The sequence below is a fragment of the Phoxinus phoxinus genome, assembly GCF_949152265.1.
Source record: "Phoxinus phoxinus genome assembly, chromosome: 24".
NCBI classification, from domain to species: domain Eukaryota; kingdom Metazoa; phylum Chordata; class Actinopteri; order Cypriniformes; family Leuciscidae; genus Phoxinus; species Phoxinus phoxinus.
The window spans coordinates 1,996,610-2,016,290 of record NC_136899.1 but is presented as its reverse complement, the minus strand read 5'-3'; the positions used below and the strand labels follow the sequence as shown (position 1 = coordinate 2,016,290).

At 37.0% G+C, this 19,681-nt stretch overlaps 1 protein-coding gene across 3 annotated transcripts in view; it reads left to right on the top strand.

Annotated features, from left to right (window-relative positions):
- Window positions 1-18,556, top strand: part of xylb (xylulokinase homolog (H. influenzae)) — a 36,370-nt gene extending 17,814 nt beyond the window's left edge. The window contains exons 16-20 of one of the 3 annotated variants that reach the window (XR_013796345.1): window positions 6,367-6,425; window positions 6,911-6,998; window positions 13,120-13,214; window positions 17,766-17,911; window positions 18,071-18,556. Coding sequence is in view for 2 of the 3 variants with exons in the window: in XM_079602036.1 (XP_079458162.1) it covers window positions 6,367-6,425; window positions 6,911-6,998; window positions 13,120-13,214; window positions 17,766-17,834 (311 nt within the window). In the remaining variant the exon portion in view is untranslated. Of the gene's footprint in view, window positions 1-6,366; window positions 6,426-6,910; window positions 6,999-13,119; window positions 13,215-17,765 lie in introns of all 3 variants that reach the window. The other 2 variants (XM_079602036.1, XM_079602037.1) reach the window with 2 other exon arrangements.
- The last annotated feature ends 1,125 nt before the right edge of the window (window positions 18,557-19,681 follow it).

Sequence of the window (19,681 nt, the reverse complement as noted above, 5' to 3'; positions counted from 1 at the left end):
ATTGTGATGGTGGTATTCATGAAAAGAGGACTCGTCGTGTGAGGTTGCTTAACTGTATCATGTTAGAAAATATGAAAACGCCCCATTTTTTAATTGTTCACTGTGATTATTTTGTGAGTGCTTCGCAACATTGTTACCGTGACTAATGTATTTATAATGCACTATCGATAGCAGCTTACAATAAATGTTATAATCAGGATTTTGTTTCTTTTTTCCCCATGTTCTAATCAGGTTGGGCAAGTAAAATTATCTTTGTCTCAACCATGCGCTTTTTAGTTTCATGATTTGGCTCTATAGTTCGGGGTGGATTGCTTGAATTGTGAGTTCAATAGCCTATTGTTCTTACAGTAAATGAAATCGGACTCCTGCTGCTGATCTTTGCTGCTTAAAATAAATAGATTACTGCTCTGTTTGAGGACAAGAAATTAAAACCAATGCAACATGATGAATGTCCAAAAGATGGCACCGACAGACTGTTTTTAAATGAGGTTGGATACATTTTTTTTGCTTTTAAACTGTGTGTGTGTGTGTGTGTGTGTGTGTGTGAGTAGTGCTGGGTATCGATTCAAATTTCAAGAATCGATTCGTTTCCGATTCTCAAGATCTTGAATCGATTATCATTATTCGATTCGATTCGATTCGATCCGATCTGATCCGATCTTATATTTTTAAAATACACACATACCGGTATATATATATATGTATATATACAATTTTTTTTCTTATATGTGCCCTCGATGCGCACTTTTGCAGAACCCACACTGATGCAAGCTCTAAAGCAGACTTCTTCTCGGCAGTCAAAGCGGAGTTACGTTATTGCCCGTCGTGCACAGGAACCCGAAAGGCACCGGGGTGGCGTTTTTATATATATATATATATATATATATATATATAAATATAGCTGCAAGCAGCGATGGAGGGCCCAAGCCGGTGGCACCGCCACCTCGGTGCCTTTAGTGCCGGGGTGGTGGTGCCACCGGCTTGGGCCCGTAATCGCTGCTTGCAGCTATATTTATATATATTTTTATTTTATTTTGCTGAAAATTGCTGAAAATTCAGCTTTGATCACTGGAATAAATTATATTTTCCTATAATATACACATAGAAAACTGCTGATTTACATTGAAATATTATTTTACATTTTTATTTTGACCGTATTTTTTGTCAAATAAATGCAGCGTTGGTGAGCGGACGAGATTTTAAACGCATTAAAAAAATCGTACAGACCCCAAACTTTTGATTGATAGTGTATATTATATATAAATAAAATAAATACTCTTCATGGCATCATGCATTTTTTGAACCATTTTAGAATGTAATGTTTTTCCTGCGTTCCTCCATAAATATTAGATCAAAGTTTCTGATCACTCATTAGGCGTCATTGATGTGTAAATGTAGACGATCATGTTTTGATGTTTGACTGTCTGCATCACACACTTCATGTTTTGAAGTTTAGTCTCATTACAGTTTTTATCTCGCTGCGTTCAATATTTCTGTAACGCTTTACAATAATCTCTCATTAGTTAACTTCAGTTAATGCATTAGCTAACAATGAGCAACAACTTTTTTTCAGCATTAATGCACATTTTTTTACGTTGGTGAATAAAAATGTTCATGTTAGTACTTAATAATAACAGAAGCAAATTTTAATCTTAATAATATTAATAAATGTTGAGATTAATATTAACTAAGATTAATGCATGCTGTAGAAGTATTTGAACTAATGTTAACAAATGAAACCTTATTGGAAAGTGTTTTTTGTCATTTTTTTTTTTTTCAGTCAGTTTTTTTACAACAATACAATAGATGAAAAAAGACAACAAATAACAAACAAGAGATTAAAAACAGTTTACACGTTAAAAAATACAGAAATTAATACCAAAAATATAAAGTGCATGCCTTAAATTAATTCTAATATACAGCAGTTATATCTAAATTTGAAATGCATTAAAAAAAAAATATATATATTCATTTTGTAGTTTTTTTTAAAGGGGTGTTTGATTATGATTTGACTTTTCTAACTGTAGTTAGTGTGTAATGTTGTGTTTTCTTACTGTAGTTAGTGTGTAATGTTGTGTTTTCTTACTGTAGTTAGTGTGTAATGTTGCTGTTTGATCATAAACAACATCTGCAAAGTTACAACGCTCAAAGTTCAGAGCAAAGGGAGATATTTGCTTTTAAAGAAATCGCTTTTTAAGGACTACAACAAACGGCTGGTAGGAACTACACGACATTCCTCGCGGGTTAGTGACATCAACAACCCTAAAATTTACATAAACCCCGCCCCCTGAACATGATTTATAGATTATCAAGACAGAATATGTTAATCAATGACTAGAAGATAACTACACATAAGCTGCATAAATTCATCAACTAACCATTCAGAAATGTCCTGTTGCTTCTACATGTTGTCACTTGTGCGTGTGTGTGTGTGTGGTAAAAGAACACAAGCTCTTGAAGCTCCGCCCCCTGTGCCGGGAACAGCAGCTCATTTGCATTTAAAGGGACAGACACAAAACTGTGTGTTTTTGCTCACCCTCAAAAAGTGACAACTTTAACATGCTATATAAAAACATCTGTGGGGTATTTTGAGCTAAAACTTCACACACACACTCTGTGGACATCGGAGACTTATTTTACATCTTGTGAAAAGACTAAACTAAGCCCCCAGCATCTCTTCCACACACACTGTATGTTCTCTCAGATATTTCCAGACCTGAGGGAGGATTCTCAGTTAGTCTTTTATCAGACAGGAACGTTGTGTGTCGATTTGTGCCGACGGTGTTTTGACATTTGGTGTTGCCGCGGGCGATGGTGTGATGTGAACTCGCTCTCATCCGCAGGTCAGCTGTGTTCTGACCAGGGTTTAGCCAGAGTCACGCTGGACACGTCTGTCAATACTCATCAATAATGCACATGCAGGCTCTGTAGTCAACACTAACATCTCAATGAGACTGCAGACGCATGGATGCGTTTCAATGCATGAACACAGCACAGCAGAAGCTTGTTGACTGAGAAGCACGGCGCCGGCGCCGGATATGAGATGCATGCGGAGCGCATTTGCATTATTGATCAATAAATAACGTGATTCATTCTGTGTGTGTCCGTATGATTCGCTCTGTCCTGAATATATATGTGCTCTGCAATCTATCCCTGTAAGAAGGCATTGATGATGAGGAAGATGAGGAAGATGGCCACACCCCCTCACAGTTTACTTTGACTCATATGGATGGAGATCTCACTAAATTAGCATATCGCATCCAAAATAAAAGTTTGTTTACTAATATATGTGTGTGTACTGTGTATAGTTATTTTGTAAATATAAATACACACACATGCATGTATATATTTAAGAAAAATGTGTTATTTATATATGAAATATTTATATATTATATAAATATATGCATGCAAATATTTATTAAATATATACATGCATGTGTGTATTTATAAAATAACTATAAACAATACACACACACATGTATTAGTAAACAAACTTTTATTTTGTATTTTATTTTTGAGATTAATCATTGCTCAGCTCTACACTAAATTCATAATAAAGATATTAATGGTCTAGAGTCTGGAGTCAGAATTATTAATTCTGTTGAATATCTGTATTGTATAAAAACATTTATTATTTTAAAATGAATTTAAATATGAAATTTCGCTTAATGTAAATTTGAATGATCAGAATGTTAATTATAAATCCAAATGGAAGGCATTCACATTTCAATTATGTATAATTATTGCATACTTTAGTTGCATTTATATTTCATTTATAAGTAAGATTTACGTTTACATTTATTTTTGCTTTTAATATACATTTCTTTCTTTATTGCTTTCAGGGTGTCCTTAAAGTCTTAATGTAAAAAAAAGCTTTAATTCGCATTAAAATGTTTTTAAACCACTTTTCACATGTGTAATGAGTGCCGTCACACTGACACGGCCGTGGAGATTTACATATTTTCACTCGTTGCTTTTGGAATTTTTTTAATTGGTCTAATGCATAAAAGTGAATTAAAACAAAACTTTACTGTATACTGTTCTTATATAACTATTTGTATACTCAAGTAAAAATTGATTATTATTATTATGGAAATTATGTGCAGGTTTTAAAATTATGTAAATATACTCTGGGTTTCTTTCTTTCTTTCTTATGATTGGTGTTATATTCATGTGTAGGAGTAACACAATACATGCTGATAGACTCTGGATTATACAGCGAGGGTGTGTGTGTGTGTGTGTGTGTGTGTGTCCATCTGTCTTTAGCAGCACATGTAGGTCTGAGTGTGTGTGTGTGTGTGTGTGTGTGTCCGTCTTCAGCAGCACCTGTAGATCTGAGTGTGTGTGTGTGTGTCCGTCCGTCCGTCTTTAGCAGCACATGTAGGTCTGAGTGTGTGTGTGTGTGTGTGTCCGTCTTCAGCAGCACCTGTAGGTCTGAGTGTGTGTGTGTGTGTGTGTGTGTCCGTCTTCAGCAGCACCTGTAGGTCTGAGTGTGTGTGTCTGTCCGTCTTTAGCAGCACATGTAGGTCTGAGTGTGTGTGTGTGTGTATGTGTGTGTGTCCGTCTGTCTTTAGCAGCACATGTAGGTCTGAGTGTGTGTGTGTGTGTGTGTGTGTCCGTCTGTCTTTAGCAGCACATGTAGGTCTGAGTGTGTGTGTGTGTGTCCGTCTGTCTTTAGCAGCACCTGTAGATCTGAGTGTGTGTGTGTGTGTGTGTGTGTGTGTGTGTGTCCGTCTGTCTTTAGCAGCACCTGTAGGTCTGAGTGTGTGTGTGTGTGTGTGTGTGTGTGTGTGTGTGTGTGTGTGTGTGTGTGTGTGTGTCTGTCCGTCTTTAGCAGCACATGTAGGTCTGAGTGTGTGTGTGTGTGTGTGTGTGTGTGTGTGTCCGTCTGTCTTTAGCAGCACCTGTAGGTCTGAGTGTGTGTGTGTGTGTGTGTGTGTGTGTGTGTGTGTGTGTGTGTGTGTGTGTGTGTGTGTGTGTGTGTGTCTGTCCGTCTTTAGCAGCACATGTAGGTCTGAGTGTGTGTGTGTGTGTGTGTATGTGTGTGTGTCCGTCTGTCTTTAGCAGCACATGTAGGTCTGAGTGTGTGTGTGTGTGTGTGTCCGTCTGTCTTTAGCAGCACATGTAGGTCTGAGTGTGTGTGTGTGTGTGTGTCCGTCTGTCTTTAGCAGCACATGTAGGTCTGAGTGTGTGTGTGTGTGTGTCTGTCTGTCTTCAGCAGCACCTGTAAGTCTGAGTGTGTGTGTCCGTGTGTCCGTCTTCAACATCACCTATAGGTCTGTGTGTGTGTGTGTGTGTGTGTGTGTGTGTGTGTGTGTGTGTGTGTGTGTGTGTGTGTGTGTGTGTGTGTGTGTGTGTGTGTGTGTGTGTGTGTGTGTGTGTGTGTGTGTGTGTGTGTGTGTGTGTGTGTGTGTGTGTGTGTGTGTGTGTGTTTCGTCTTCAGCAGCACCTGTAGATCTGAGAAATGTGCAGAAACACACACTCTTAGGAAAGAGTCTCGTGAATATTTAATGGATGCAAATGAGGCTGATCTTAATCATTCCGTCAGTCTTTTTATGCGGAGGAAATGCAGGAATGCTGGGAAAAGCCGAACCAGAGACTTCTCCTGCAGTGTTTGCTTATGAGGAATCAAACCGCATGTGTTGTTCTATATATTTATATAAATATATATATGTATATATAAAATCTCCATCACTTTCTGATTATCAGGTTCATGTTCTCTATTATTGCCCAAATTTGCCCAGTTGCCTCTGTCCATCATGGCCTCCTAATCATCCTCCTATATACACTGATTGGCTTCATCACTGTCTCCTCTCCACCAGTAAGCTGGTGTGTGGTGGGCGTTCTGGCGCAATATGGCTGCCGTCGCATCATCCAGATGATGCCGCACACTGGTGGTGGTTGAGGAGATTCCCCCCCTTCTATGTAAAGCGCTTTGAGTGTCCAGAAAAGCGCTATATAAATGTAATGAATTATTATTATTATTATTATTATTAAGATGCAGTTTGTTGATCTCAGATCTGTTCCTCGTGGTACTCACATTTTACAGGTGCAATCATTTTATGGTTTGGATCTGCAGTGATTTTCCTTTTTATGTGCCATTATATTGCATAACATTTGTTGATATGCTTTATGCAGCTGAATTCTGCTTTAATTAGCATAACATAATGTTTTATGTCTGATTCAGCCTGTGATGGCAGTGTTAACATGACTGATGTCTGGCATGTTACTCACACACACACACACACACACACACCGCTCGCAGCTCTTCTGTTATGATCTGTCTATTAATCTAGTCAGTTGTCACAGGCAGTAAGTGTAGTTTATGATGATATATAACTATAAATCCCTCTCTCTCTGCTGTAGTTCAGGGCACTCGAGTGCTGGCCACAGGAGGAGCGTCGTCTAACAAGGACATTTTACAGGTATGATTTCAGGACGCTGTTGTTATCACTGCAACCCTGATCACATGGATTAAAAGATGTCTGAATAATAATCAAAACTGTGAACATTAAGAACTATGCATATGCACTTTAAAATGTGCACTTTCAGATATGTAGATTTATATATTTATAACACTTTGGGATACCTACACAGGCATTTTAAATAATTATTATATCAAGCACTTTATATAGTATAGGTACTTGTATGAATTAAGCTCTTTAGCGTTATATGTCTGTTAGTTATGTATGTTTTTTGTTTGTTTGTTTGTTTTTCTATGTCTGGGACTACGGATGGAAATTAGCATTGTGCTAAATCCGGCGTATTTACATCAACTATTCATCAATATGCACGGTCCCATCCAAATAAATAAAAATGTATGAATATGAGTTTAGTTATAGCGTAATATCCTCCTCATGGTGCATCTGACCAGTGTGTCAGGACTAATGTTCATATCTCAACTCTACAGGTTCTGTCTGATGTGTTCAACGCTCCGGTTTACACCATCGACGTGCCGAACTCTGCCGGTCTGGGCTGCGCTTACAGAGCCCTGCACGGTAAACACACGTTATGCTTATTATATTATAACACAGATCATTCTGGTCCTGTCGTCTGATTGGTCAATCCACAGCCTCCATAGAGACCACATATTAACCTTAATCACTAGATCTAATTGAAGGGAGATTTGCAGGATTTACATTTTATAAGATAATGCCATTTCAAATGTCTCATTTTTATGTATTTTAATTAATATATGAATATATTAATTAGATTAATATGCAAGTCATTATCATTAAATGTAATTAACATTTAAATTTTTTAAATAATTTAATAATTAAATAATTAAAATATATATATTTTTTTTACATTTTGATTTAATATTTACATTTGGTCAAAAATAGATTTAAGATTTATATGTAATAGTTTATTTTTTATTATTTTATATTATTTAAATGTTTTATATACCGGTATGCTAGTTGAAGGATTATGTAGGCTACCAGATTCACATTTTATAAGATAATGCTGTATTTTAATGTATAAATTATCCTATTAATGTATTAAATGTAAACGTAATTAAAATTTTCATTTAAACATTAAATATAAATCCATATGCATTTGCTTAAATATTTTTTGTATATAATAGAAATAGATTTATATTTATAGGTAATAGTTTTTTTCTTTTATTATTTTCTTTTATTTATTTTTATTATTTTTTATTTTATTTTATTTATAGGTACTAATGCATGAAAAATACTTTATAACATACAGTATATGCATACTATAATAATATAATATACATACTATAAAATATGATAAATGATGTAATATATATGATAAATTAGACATTTTAATGTTTTATTAAATATGTATTTAGGTAAATCTGCCAAAATTGTTATATTTGGCACCCCAGACAGTTACTAGAAACAACGAGTGATGCTTCACCAACTGGCCAGAATATCTGCATAACTGTCTCCGTCTCTGACGTCCCGCATCGATCTGACCGTCCAGAGGAAGCTCGTTTAGCTCCGCTAATGATGTGTTCTGCTCTCGAGTGTGTGCGGGCCGAGATGCAGTCTGATCATGTTAATATGATGTGATGGAGAGGGTCGTTTAAAAGCCAGTCGCTCTTCAGTGCTTCATTACCAGAATCAAACACACGCATGAGACTTTAATCTCTGTCTGGATGATGAAGACTTTCTGCTTCATACAAACACACATTACTGACTCTGCGTCATCGCGTAGATCGTTGGATTCCCGTAAATCTGAAGGTTTACAAATTATTCTTATCATGCATTAATCCAGACAGTGACCTTTTATTATTTGTGAGAAGAGACTCTCAGATCGTCTGCATCCCTTTGCTTGGGTAATATATTTGCATAGAAGTGATAGTGATGTGTGTCTGTGAATGCATGATAGTGCATGTGTGTGAATGCAGGATAGTGCGTGTGTGTGAATGCATGATAGTGGATGTGTGTGAATGCAGGATAGTAGATGTGTGTGAATGCATGATAGTGCGTGTGTGAATGCATGATAGTGCGTGTGTGTGAATGCATGATAGTGGATGTGTGTGAATGCATGATAGTAGATGTGTGTGAATGCAGGATAGTAGATGTGTGTGAATGCAGGATAGTGCGTGTGTGTGAATGCATGATAGTGGGTGTGTGTGAATGCAGGATAGTGGATGTGTGTGAATGCATGATAGTGGATGTGTGTGAATGCAGGATAGTAGATGTGTGTGAATGCATGATAGTGCGTGTGTGTGAATGCATGATAGTGGATGTGTGTGAATGCATGATAGTAGATGTGTGTGAATGCAGGATAGTGGATGTGTGTGAATGCAGGATAGTGGATGTGTGTGAATGCATGATAGTGGATGTGTGTGTGAATGCAGGATAGTGGATGTGTGTGAATGCAGGATAGTGGATGTGTGTGTGAATGCATGATAGTGCGTGTGTGTGAATGCATGATAGTGGATGTGTGTGTGAATGCATGATAGTGGATGTGTGTGAATGCATGATAGTGCGTGTGTGTGAATGCATGATAGTAGGTGTGTGTGTGAATGCATGATAGTGCGTGTGTGTGAATGCATGATAGTAGGTGTGTGTGTGAATGCATGATAGTGGATGTGTGTGAATGCATGATAGTGGATGTGTGTGAATGCATGATAGTGGATGTGTGTGAATGCAGGATAGTGGATGTGTGTGAATGCATGATAGTGGATGTGTGTGTGAATGCAGGATAGTGGATGTGTGTGAATGCAGGATAGTGGATGTGTGTGAATGCATGATAGTGGATGTGTGTGTGAATGCAGGATAGTGGATGTGTGTGAATGCATGATAGTGGGTGTGTGTGAATGCATGATAGTGGATGTGTGTGAATGCATGATAGTAGATGTGTGTGAATGCAGGATAGTGGATGTGTGTGAATGCAGGATAGTGGATGTGTGTGAATGCATGATAGTGGATGTGTGTGTGAATGCAGGATAGTGGATGTGTGTGAATGCAGGATAGTGGATGTGTGTGTGAATGCATGATAGTGCGTGTGTGTGAATGCATGATAGTGGATGTGTGTGTGAATGCATGATAGTGGATGTGTGTGAATGCATGATAGTGCGTGTGTGTGAATGCATGATAGTAGGTGTGTGTGTGAATGCATGATAGTGCGTGTGTGTGAATGCATGATAGTAGGTGTGTGTGTGAATGCATGATAGTGGATGTGTGTGAATGCATGATAGTGGATGTGTGTGAATGCATGATAGTGCGTGTGTGTGAATGCATGATAGTGGATGTGTGTGAATGCATGATAGTGGATGTGTGTGAATGCATGATAGTGAATGTGTGTGAATGCATGATAGTGCGTGTGTGTGAATGCATGATAGTGCGTGTGTGTGAATGCATGATAGTGCGTGTGTGTGAATGCATGATAGTGCGTGTGTGTGAATGCAGGATAGTGGATGTGTGTGAATGCATGATTTTTTTTATTCATTCTTTACAGAAGTAAAATGTGTTGCGAACAGTCAAAAAAAGGTCTGATCAAATGAAATGCTGTTGCTTTTCCTCTGCAGTGTGAAACATAAGAGCTTTTTATCAGGATACGAGAGATTGAGTTCGTGACGGATGTGGTCTGAATCAGTTTCCCAAACTCTATTAGATTATGATCCATTAGCCGGATTAATCATGCGTTCACACTCGTTATGTTGTGGTGAGTCAGTAAAGAAGCGACGCCTCGAGCGGTGGACCCGCTGATCAGTCGTAACTGAAGGCCTTTATAGCGCCGGTCTTCTGACTCCAGACACCGGATGGACAGTCAACGCTCGCTCACGTCAACACTAGTCCATTTTCATTACGTCTGCCGCTGGATTTAATCGCCTGTGGTGATTTATTGTGTGTGCTGCCGGCCGTCAGAGCTGCTGCAGTGACCAGTGTTTCTGGACGTGTGTCACACCTGCACAGAGACATTAGCACTGCCGTTAGTATGATTGGCATAATATTAATATGGTTAATACACAACCTGCATGCTGCAATCCTTAGATAAGAGCCAGTCACGTGAGCTATTTATTTACATGCATTTGCCTTTATTTATTTATTAAACCATTTATGTTTAAATGCATTTCCATTTATTTGGTTAAATGCATTGAAAATGTTTTTTGTTTAAATGCATTTAAATCAATGTGTTCAAATGCATTTAAATTTTATTTATTTAAATGAATATAAGTTTGTTTGGTTAAATGCATTTAAATTGATTTATTATTGCATTTATTTGGTTAAATGCATTAAAAAAATGTAATTGGTTTTAAATGTATTTAAATGTAATTTGTTTGAATGCATTTAAGTTTTTTTGGATAAATGCATTTTTTTTTTCTTACGTATTATAATAATATAATTCCAATCATTTTATTATAATAATTTTATTTATTTAATTTGATTAATTTTTTTTATTATATTATTTTATTTATTTAATTTGATTAATTTTTTTTATTATATTATTTTACATAATTTAAATACAATTTATTTAAATTGTGTAATTGTAAAGATTCAAATTCCAAGTCTGGTCTGTCAAGATAAAGTGTCTGAAATCTCTCTGACATAAGCAACTCAAATGTAATCTGGTCTATAGTGAGCGTGGAGTGTCCCGTACAGCGTCTGATGATGACGCAACGCCTGCGAGCTGGAAGAGAAACTGTGTTAGTCGCTATAAAGCCTCATTAGTTCTCAACTTCTGAGAAATCCTAACAAGCTGTGGAATCTGTGTGTGTGCGCGTGTGTGTGTGTGAGAGAGTTCACTGTCCACTCCTACGAAAGGTCAGTGATGAGTCCACTGGTGCCTTATTCTGGGTCTTGTTTGCTTTTGTCTATGATTTAATAAGGCAGAGCAACTCTCGCTGTAATATGGCATGAGATCATATGGACGCCGTCTCCTGGACACGGGTCATTGCATTCTCTCGTGAGCAAATCACTCGGTTCAATAATCCTTTCAGGCCTTCATGTCTCCGTCCTTCTCATTATTCTGCTCTTCTAGATCCCGTGATGCACTGGAGTGTGTTCCACAGCTTCACTTGAGCATTGTGTCATGAAGACATCAGATATGAATATCACTGTTGGTCTGAAAGTTGGTGATTATCATCACACCCCAAAAAAAATGTAGTAATAATACTTTTCATGTTTGATTTGGACAATGAAACCACTGGATTTAACCGTCACACATTTTTGGGTTTATCAAGTCCTTTGACTTCAGAGATAAACTGCTTTTTCTTTCATATATATCAAGTTTCCCAAAGGAAAAAGTAGCAGCTATTGATTATATGAAACGACAGGAAATTTATGGATTTCTCCAGGCAACATGAAAACATGAACTGGTAGTAGAAGTGAAAGATAGATTGCAAACTTCATGAACACTTTGTATGAATCTAGAGGGTGAATTTAGATCAACTTTAGATGGTGATTATTGTTAAAAGCTCTAAAAAAGACAACGAAGCTCTGTAAAACTTGCCTATTTATTTATTTAAACTATTGTATTTGTCTGATCTGCTCTATTCCATAAAATGAAATTTGGATTGTGATTTATTCTATTCCATTAACTCTTATAAACACACACAAACCCAATATTTTTAATATATCCCACTGTGATCCTGTCATTCTCTCCTCAGTGTTTGATGGTGTGTGTGTTCAGTGATGGTGTGTGTTCAGTGATGGTGTGTGTTCAGTGATGGTGTGTGTTCAGTGATGGTGTGTGTTCAGTGATGGTGTGTGTTCAGTGATGGTGTGTGTTCAGTGATGGTGTGTGTTCAGTGATGGTGTGTGTTCAGTGATGGTGTGTGTGTTCAGTGATGGTGTGTGTGTTCAGTGGTGGTGTGTGTTCAGTGATGGTGTGTGTGTTCAGTGATGGTGTGTGTTCAGTGATGGTGTGTGTGTTCAGTGATGGTGTGTGTGTTCAGTGGTGGTGTGTGTTCAGTGATGGTGTGTGTTCAGTGATGGTGTGTGTTCAGTGATGGTGTGTGTTCAGTGATGGTGTGTGTGTTCAGTGATGGTGTGTGTGTTCAGTGGTGGTGTGTGTTCAGTGATGGTGTGTGTTCAGTGATGGTGTGTGTTCAGTGATGGTGTGTGTTCAGTGATGGTGTGTGTGTTCAGTGATGGTGTGTGTTCAGTGATGGTGTGTGTTCAGTGATGGTGTGTGTTCAGTGATGGTGTGTGTTCAGTGATGGTGTGTGTTCAGTGATGGTGTGTGTTCAGTGATGGTGTGTGTTCAGTGATGGTGTGTGTTCAGTGATGGTGTGTGTTCAGTGATGGTGTGTGTTCAGTGATGGTGTGTGTTCAGTGATGGTGTGTGTTCAGTGATGGTGTGTGTGATGGTGTGTGTTCAGTGATGGTGTGTGTTCAGTGATGGTGTGTGTTCAGTGATGGTGTGTGTTCAGTGATGGTGTGTGTTCAGTGATGGTGTGTGTGTTCAGTGATGGTGTGTGTGTTCAGTGATGGTGTGTGTTCAGTGATGGTGTGTGTTCAGTGATGGTGTGTGTTCAGTGATCGTGTCTGTGTTCAGTGATCGTGTGTGTTCAGTGATGGTGTGTGTTCAGTGATGGTGTGTGTTCAGTGATGGTGTGTGTTCAGTGATCGTGTGTGTTCAGTGATCGTGTGTGTTCAGTGATCGTGTGTGTTCAGTGACGGTGTCTGTGTTCCTCAGGTCTGATGGCAGAAACGGGACAATCTTTCTCAGAGACGACCCGAAGCGCTCCTGATCCACAGCTGGCCGTGAGACCCGAACCAGGAGCTCTCGAGGTACACACGCACACACACACACGCACACACACACACACACACACACACACACACACACACACACACACACACACACATAAACAGAGACCCGAACCAGGAGCTCTCGTGGTACACACACACACACACACACACACACACACACACACATATACATATAAACAGAGACCCGAACCAGGAGCTCTCGAGGTACAGGCATACACACACACACACACACACACACAAACAGAGACCCGAACCAGGAGCTCTCGAGGTACACACACACACACACACAGGAATTGATTCATCGACTCAAAGGAATCATTCATTCATGAACCGGACATAATGGATTGACGTTGTTGTTGTAAATTCCGTTTATTTAAAGGTCCATATTTTTCCCTATTCAAAGTTTTGCTGTTGTTTGTCTCGACTAGAACAGGTTCTCCTGCTTGAATGTTGCGGCTCCTCTCTTCCCAGTCTGTCAGTAACGCTCTGTTTACTTCCTGTCTCTATGAAGCCCCGCCTTCTGAAAAGCACACTGTGCTCTGATTGGTCGGCTGGAGCAGTGTGTTGTGATTGGTCGAGCGCTTCGAGTATGTTTGGGAAAGTCCCGCCCCTTCCAATAACCACCAGTTTAACACACTACTAACTAACTCAACCAGGCCCCGCCCCTTTACTCTGCGTATGTATTATTATAATGAGGAATATTGTGGCGTGTTCGTTCCCGGAAGAAACTCGAGACTACAATGGAGGCGTTTCAGGAGTTCAGGAACACTGACACTGATATAGAGGAGAACTTTCTCATGATCACATGTTAACATGCGTCTTTAAATCCTCATATATAGTGTAGTAACAGCGGCTCTGTACTGCTGAGTCCTGAAGAGAACTCTCTGCTGTTATTAGAGAAACCGGAGTCACTGTGACCTTTTCCCGCCGCGCGGCTCGTGTGTTTACACCCGCTGAACTCTCTTTATGAGTCACTGCGTCTTCATTAAACGCGTCTCCTCGTTTACAGAGACGATTGTGTGGATAATGACGTCTCTCCTCTCTGGTCAGTCCGGGACGAGCCCAGCGCCGCTTTAGACAAGGACTCTTTCATGGAGCGCTGGATCATAGGAAGCTCTACACACACTATTAGACTTCATGAACATGCAGGAGGAACATAATGCACTCGTACTCGACAGAACATATTAGACTGATGTCGTGTTATCGTGTGTGTGTGTGTGTGTGCGCGTGTGTGTGTGTGTGTGTGTGTGTGTGTACCTCGAGAGCTCCTGGTTCGGGTCTCTGTTTATGTGTGTGTGTGTGTGTGTGTGTGTGTGTGTGTGTGTGTGTGTGTGTGTGTACCTCGAGAGCTCCTGGTTCGGGTCTCTGTGTGTGTGTGTGTGTGTGTGTGTGTGTGTGTGTGTGTGTGTGTGTGTGTGTGTGTGTGTGTGTGTTTTTCTCTTAATTCAACATCACGCATATGCACACTATCGGTCATTATATTTATTTTTGCAGAAAAGGTTTATTTAATTATTAAATCATTATTTTTTTACATTTAAATGTATTTCTTGAATGCATTTGAATTTATTAAAGTAATTTGTTGAAATGCATTTAAATTCACTTGTTTAAATGCATTTACATTTATTTATTGCATTTAAATGTATTTATTTAATTTCTTTTAAAATGTAATTTGTTTAAATGCATTAAATAATTAATTTGTTTATATATTTATTGCATTTTAATGTATTTATTAAATGCATTTAAAGTTATGCATTTACATTTATTTAAATATTGTAAGTATTTATATATGTATTTATTTATAAATGCGTATTAGCCTATAATTATATTAAAATTATTTTATTATAATTATATTATTCAAGTAATTTTATTATAATTATATTAGCCTATTTAAATACTTATGTTTGAATTAGTTATTCTATTTAATAATAGAGGAAGGGGAGTAAGTTTTGAGTTTTTGGAAGTTAGAATATATTGCAAAGTACAGTGACATTTTTTAATGGAAATTTCACTTTGTTTCTGGATATTAATATGTCAGAGTACAAGTATGATTTGTTATTATGAATCGTTTATATTATATTTAGTTTTTTTTGGTGGTCCAGCGGTTTAACTAGCTTCCCGATTACAGCTAAAGATTGACAGCTCTATTTAGCAAAAGGCAAATTGAACAGAAATGTCCCATCATGCACTGCTCTTAGAGCTCATTACTATGCATGAGTTTGGACAAGAAACATTACGATCTGTTTTCTGTCAGAACGCTGAAGGTTAATATTAGAGATCAGACACTATAAGTCGTTGTCCTGAAAGCCTTGGATCCAGAGGAATATAATAAAACGCGAGAGTCGCGCTGTTCTCTTCTGGTTTGAGCTCGACACAAATCATATAAACTCATGTTAATAACTCAGTAAGTGATGACAGAATTATAATTTTTAGATAAATTACTCTCTTAACGTCTTTGACATATTAATATCCAGAAACAAAGTGAAATATATGGAAATTTTCGTAAAAAGTTAATTGTACTATGCAACATATTCTAACTTCCAAAACTTTTTAGTCACTTTTGCATTTGATATTTATGCTTTTCCGCCACATGAAAAAAAAAAAAAAAACATACTTTGGTAAATCATAATTATGACACAAAAATCACAATTATCTTAAGTATGTGATTAAAACTTGACATTATGGCATACTAAGGAGATAAAAAAGTAAAAATTATGATATAAAATGCCAAAATTGTGAGACAAAGTTGAAATTATGAATTTTCAACTTTTCTCATAATTGACTTATGTCTCATAGTTTTCTTTTACAGTAGTATGTCATTATGATTTAGTATGTTAATTTGACTTTTTATCGCATAATTTGGACTTATTCTAAATCATAAATATGAAATAAAAAGTCCAATTATGTTAGAAAAAGTTTTTTAAAAAAGTAAAAATAATGACATAAAAAGTAAAAAAAAAAATGCCTTAAGTTGAATTACTGGAATAAATTAACTTTTGCATTATATTCTAATTTTTCACCGATAAAGCGCTGATTCTGAGTTGTAAGTTTGAGTTTTTGCTGACTCTGTAATATTGTGAGTTGCTCTTGACCTGTAAACTCCTCATCCTCAGTTGCATTAATGCTGTACACATGTCACACACACACACACACACACACACACACACACACACACACAATCAATAGATCATGTCAAGGGCCGGAAAGCAATTTTCCGAGGGAGAAAACATGATGGAGTCGGTCTAACAAACCTTCCCTGAGCGCACGAGACGACCATTCATAAATCCTGATGATTATTTTATTCCAGCCGGTGTACTTGTCCAGTATTGATCCGAGTACACACTTCAGTGGATATAAAGTCTGGATCCCTACATAGACAGCACTGTAGGCGGCGCACGCATGTGAATGTGACACGCTGGAGTTCAGAGAGAAGCTGATTATACATCGGTCTGTATTTGACTCAATGCCCAAAAAGTGTTAATAATATATCAATAAACTAATTAATAAATAAAAAGAACAAAAATAATTAAACCTAAATACAATAATTATTATTAGTATCATTATGGAATAATTATAGTAATAATCATTAAGGTGAAATATAATAATAATTATAAAAAAATGAATGATAAATAATCATAAATATGATAAATATACATATAATTATTAAAAATTATATATATAATATATCATTATAAATGTTTTAAAGGATAATAAATAATCAGTCAACTTAAATATAATAATAATAATTATAAAAAGTATAATAATTAATAATCATTAAACAAATATAATAATTATGCTAATAATAAGAAAAAGAACACGAATAATTAATATTCATTCAACTTAAAAACAATGATAATTGTAAAAACATTTAGAATAAATAATCATTAAAATAGCTATAATAATAAATAATAATCAAACATACATGAAATAATTGTTATTGCTATTATTATTATTAACCTATTTAATAATTTATTAATCATTGGTGTTTTTATCATATGTGACGATGGACCACAAAACCAGTCACATGGGTCAATTTTTGGGGACTTTTGGCTGAATAAATAATCTCTCCATTGATGTGTGGTGTGTTAGGATAGGACAATATTTGGTCGAGACACAACTATTGAAAATCTGGAATCTGAGGAGCAAAAAAATTTAAACATTGAGAAAATCTCCTTTAAAGTTGTGCATTTATGTTTACGATTGTGCTGCATTCACTCACAAAAATACATGTTTTATATATTTACGGTAGGACATTTACTAAATATCTTCATGGAACATGATCTTAATATCCTCATGATTTTTGGCATAAAAGAAAAATGGATCATTTTGACCCGTATAATGTATAGTTGCTATTGCCACAGATATACCCGTGCGGCTCCAGACTGGGTTTGAGATCCAGGGTCTCAGAATGCCTTTTCCCGACGCTCATCGAGATATTAGCATATGCTTGTAATAAAGTCCTCAAGGACAACTGAAGATGCCGTAGTCAAATCAAATACAGAACAAAACATGAGTGTGTGTGTGTGTGTGTGTGTGTGACGTGTGTGTGACGTGTGTTTTCTGTGTTTGCAGGTGTACGCGCCGCTGATGCTCAGATACACTGCGCTGGAAGATCAACTTCTCAACGACTGTAAACTATGATCCATAAACACACACTTTTATTAATACACCACATCTACAGATCATTACTCTCAATGCAGTCATATTATAAAATATTAGCTACTCAAATTATTTAATACACTCTAAAAAATGCTGGGTTGTTTCAATGGGTCAAATATGGACAAACCCAGCCGTTGGGTTACATTTTTAAATTACATTTTTAACCCAACGTTTGGGTTTGTCCATATTTGACCCAAAATTTGGTTGAAACAACCCAGCATTTTTTAGAGTGTAGTTGCATAATAAATGAAGAATGCCTGACTATTAAAATAATAAATTGCAATGACAGATGTTCTGTAGTAATGCATTAACACTTTAATTAAACCATTGAACTGATTGTGTAAGATAAATGTCTCTAACAACATTTAAAGGTTTGAATTGTTCCACAACAACAGAGAAATCTTTATTTCTGTAGCGCTTTATACAATGATTCAGATTCACGGTAATAAACCGGAGAATAACTGGTGAATTTTGCAACACTAACTCAGTTTCATGTGTAAAGCAGAAGACTAGTGTCATTATTCTGCTCAACTCGGGTCAAAGTTCATCAATTATGCAAGACGTGATTTTCCATATTCCTTAATAAACCTTCATTCTGTCGATAAACGTGTGAATCATGTGATCAGATGTTCATGAGAACGAGCCAGAACTTCTGTAAAGGGACGTACAGTAATGTCATAATAAAAGACTGAGGTCGTTCACGTGTGTTTGGGTGATTTATATTCATATTATTATCATATCATATTATTCATATAGTGTGTGGGGGGGGGGTGTAAAAAAAACATTTGGTGACTAAACAGAATTTTTGATTAAGTTTAGTGACAACACACTGTTTACATGGTACTATGACTATGCTACTGTTTTAATTATTGCTTGACAGAAATATCACAATTTAAATTAAATTCTTGTGATTTGATTCTGATCTTGATTCAATATCGATTCCTTTGGATAAACATTAGGTAGGCCTACAGTAGATAGGCTACGTTCATGTGTTATGTTAATTTTTCTCGCCTTTAATGCTGTAAACATACAGAGCCCATGTCGCCGAAGTTGCCTGCTTTCTTCTCGACGGGTAATTTGTGTAAATTCAAAGTTGTATAGTTGCTTGGCTAACTATAGCATGGCTGTGCATAACGCTAGAAGACGTCTAGGTAACCTCATCACTGGAAGCCATGTTAATCTTGGAATAATCCGTCCATCGTAGGAGTTAAAACGCCCTCGGAGTGGGAGGGGCTAGAAAGAAATATTCAGTTGGTAGTCATATACAATTTCACCACTAGATGGGAGAAAATACTACACAGTGTAGCTTTAATGTCATTTTATTCAAGTTTTGTGGTTATCTTGATCATGTGATCTGGTTTAGTAGATCATAGAGTCTCATATTGAACACATTAAATATGTTATGAAATTGTTGTGATAGCCTTTTTATTCCCTATTGTTCCGTATATCGAGTGAAACGCTTCTGGAACAAGAACAAATGTGGGCGGGGCTTGATTGTGTCTGTGAGGAATTGATTGTGGTTTGCTATTGGCTGATCTCATGTGAGTGACAGGTTCTAGCCCCGCCCTCGTCATCAGAGAAGAGATGAAGAGGGAGGGGAAGTTATTCTGATTCAAGATTACCAGAAACATGATTCAAAATAATAATGATAATGATCTGCAGGTTTGATTTCATGGTGACTTTAATGTTGATCCGTGCGCCTCTGCGTCTGAACGAGTTATTGTGTGTGTGTGTGTGTGTGTGTGTGTGTGTGTGTGTGTGTGTGTGTGTGTGTGTGTGTGTGTGTGTGTGTTCTGCTGTGAGTGTGCGTCTGTGACCTTCAGGGGTCA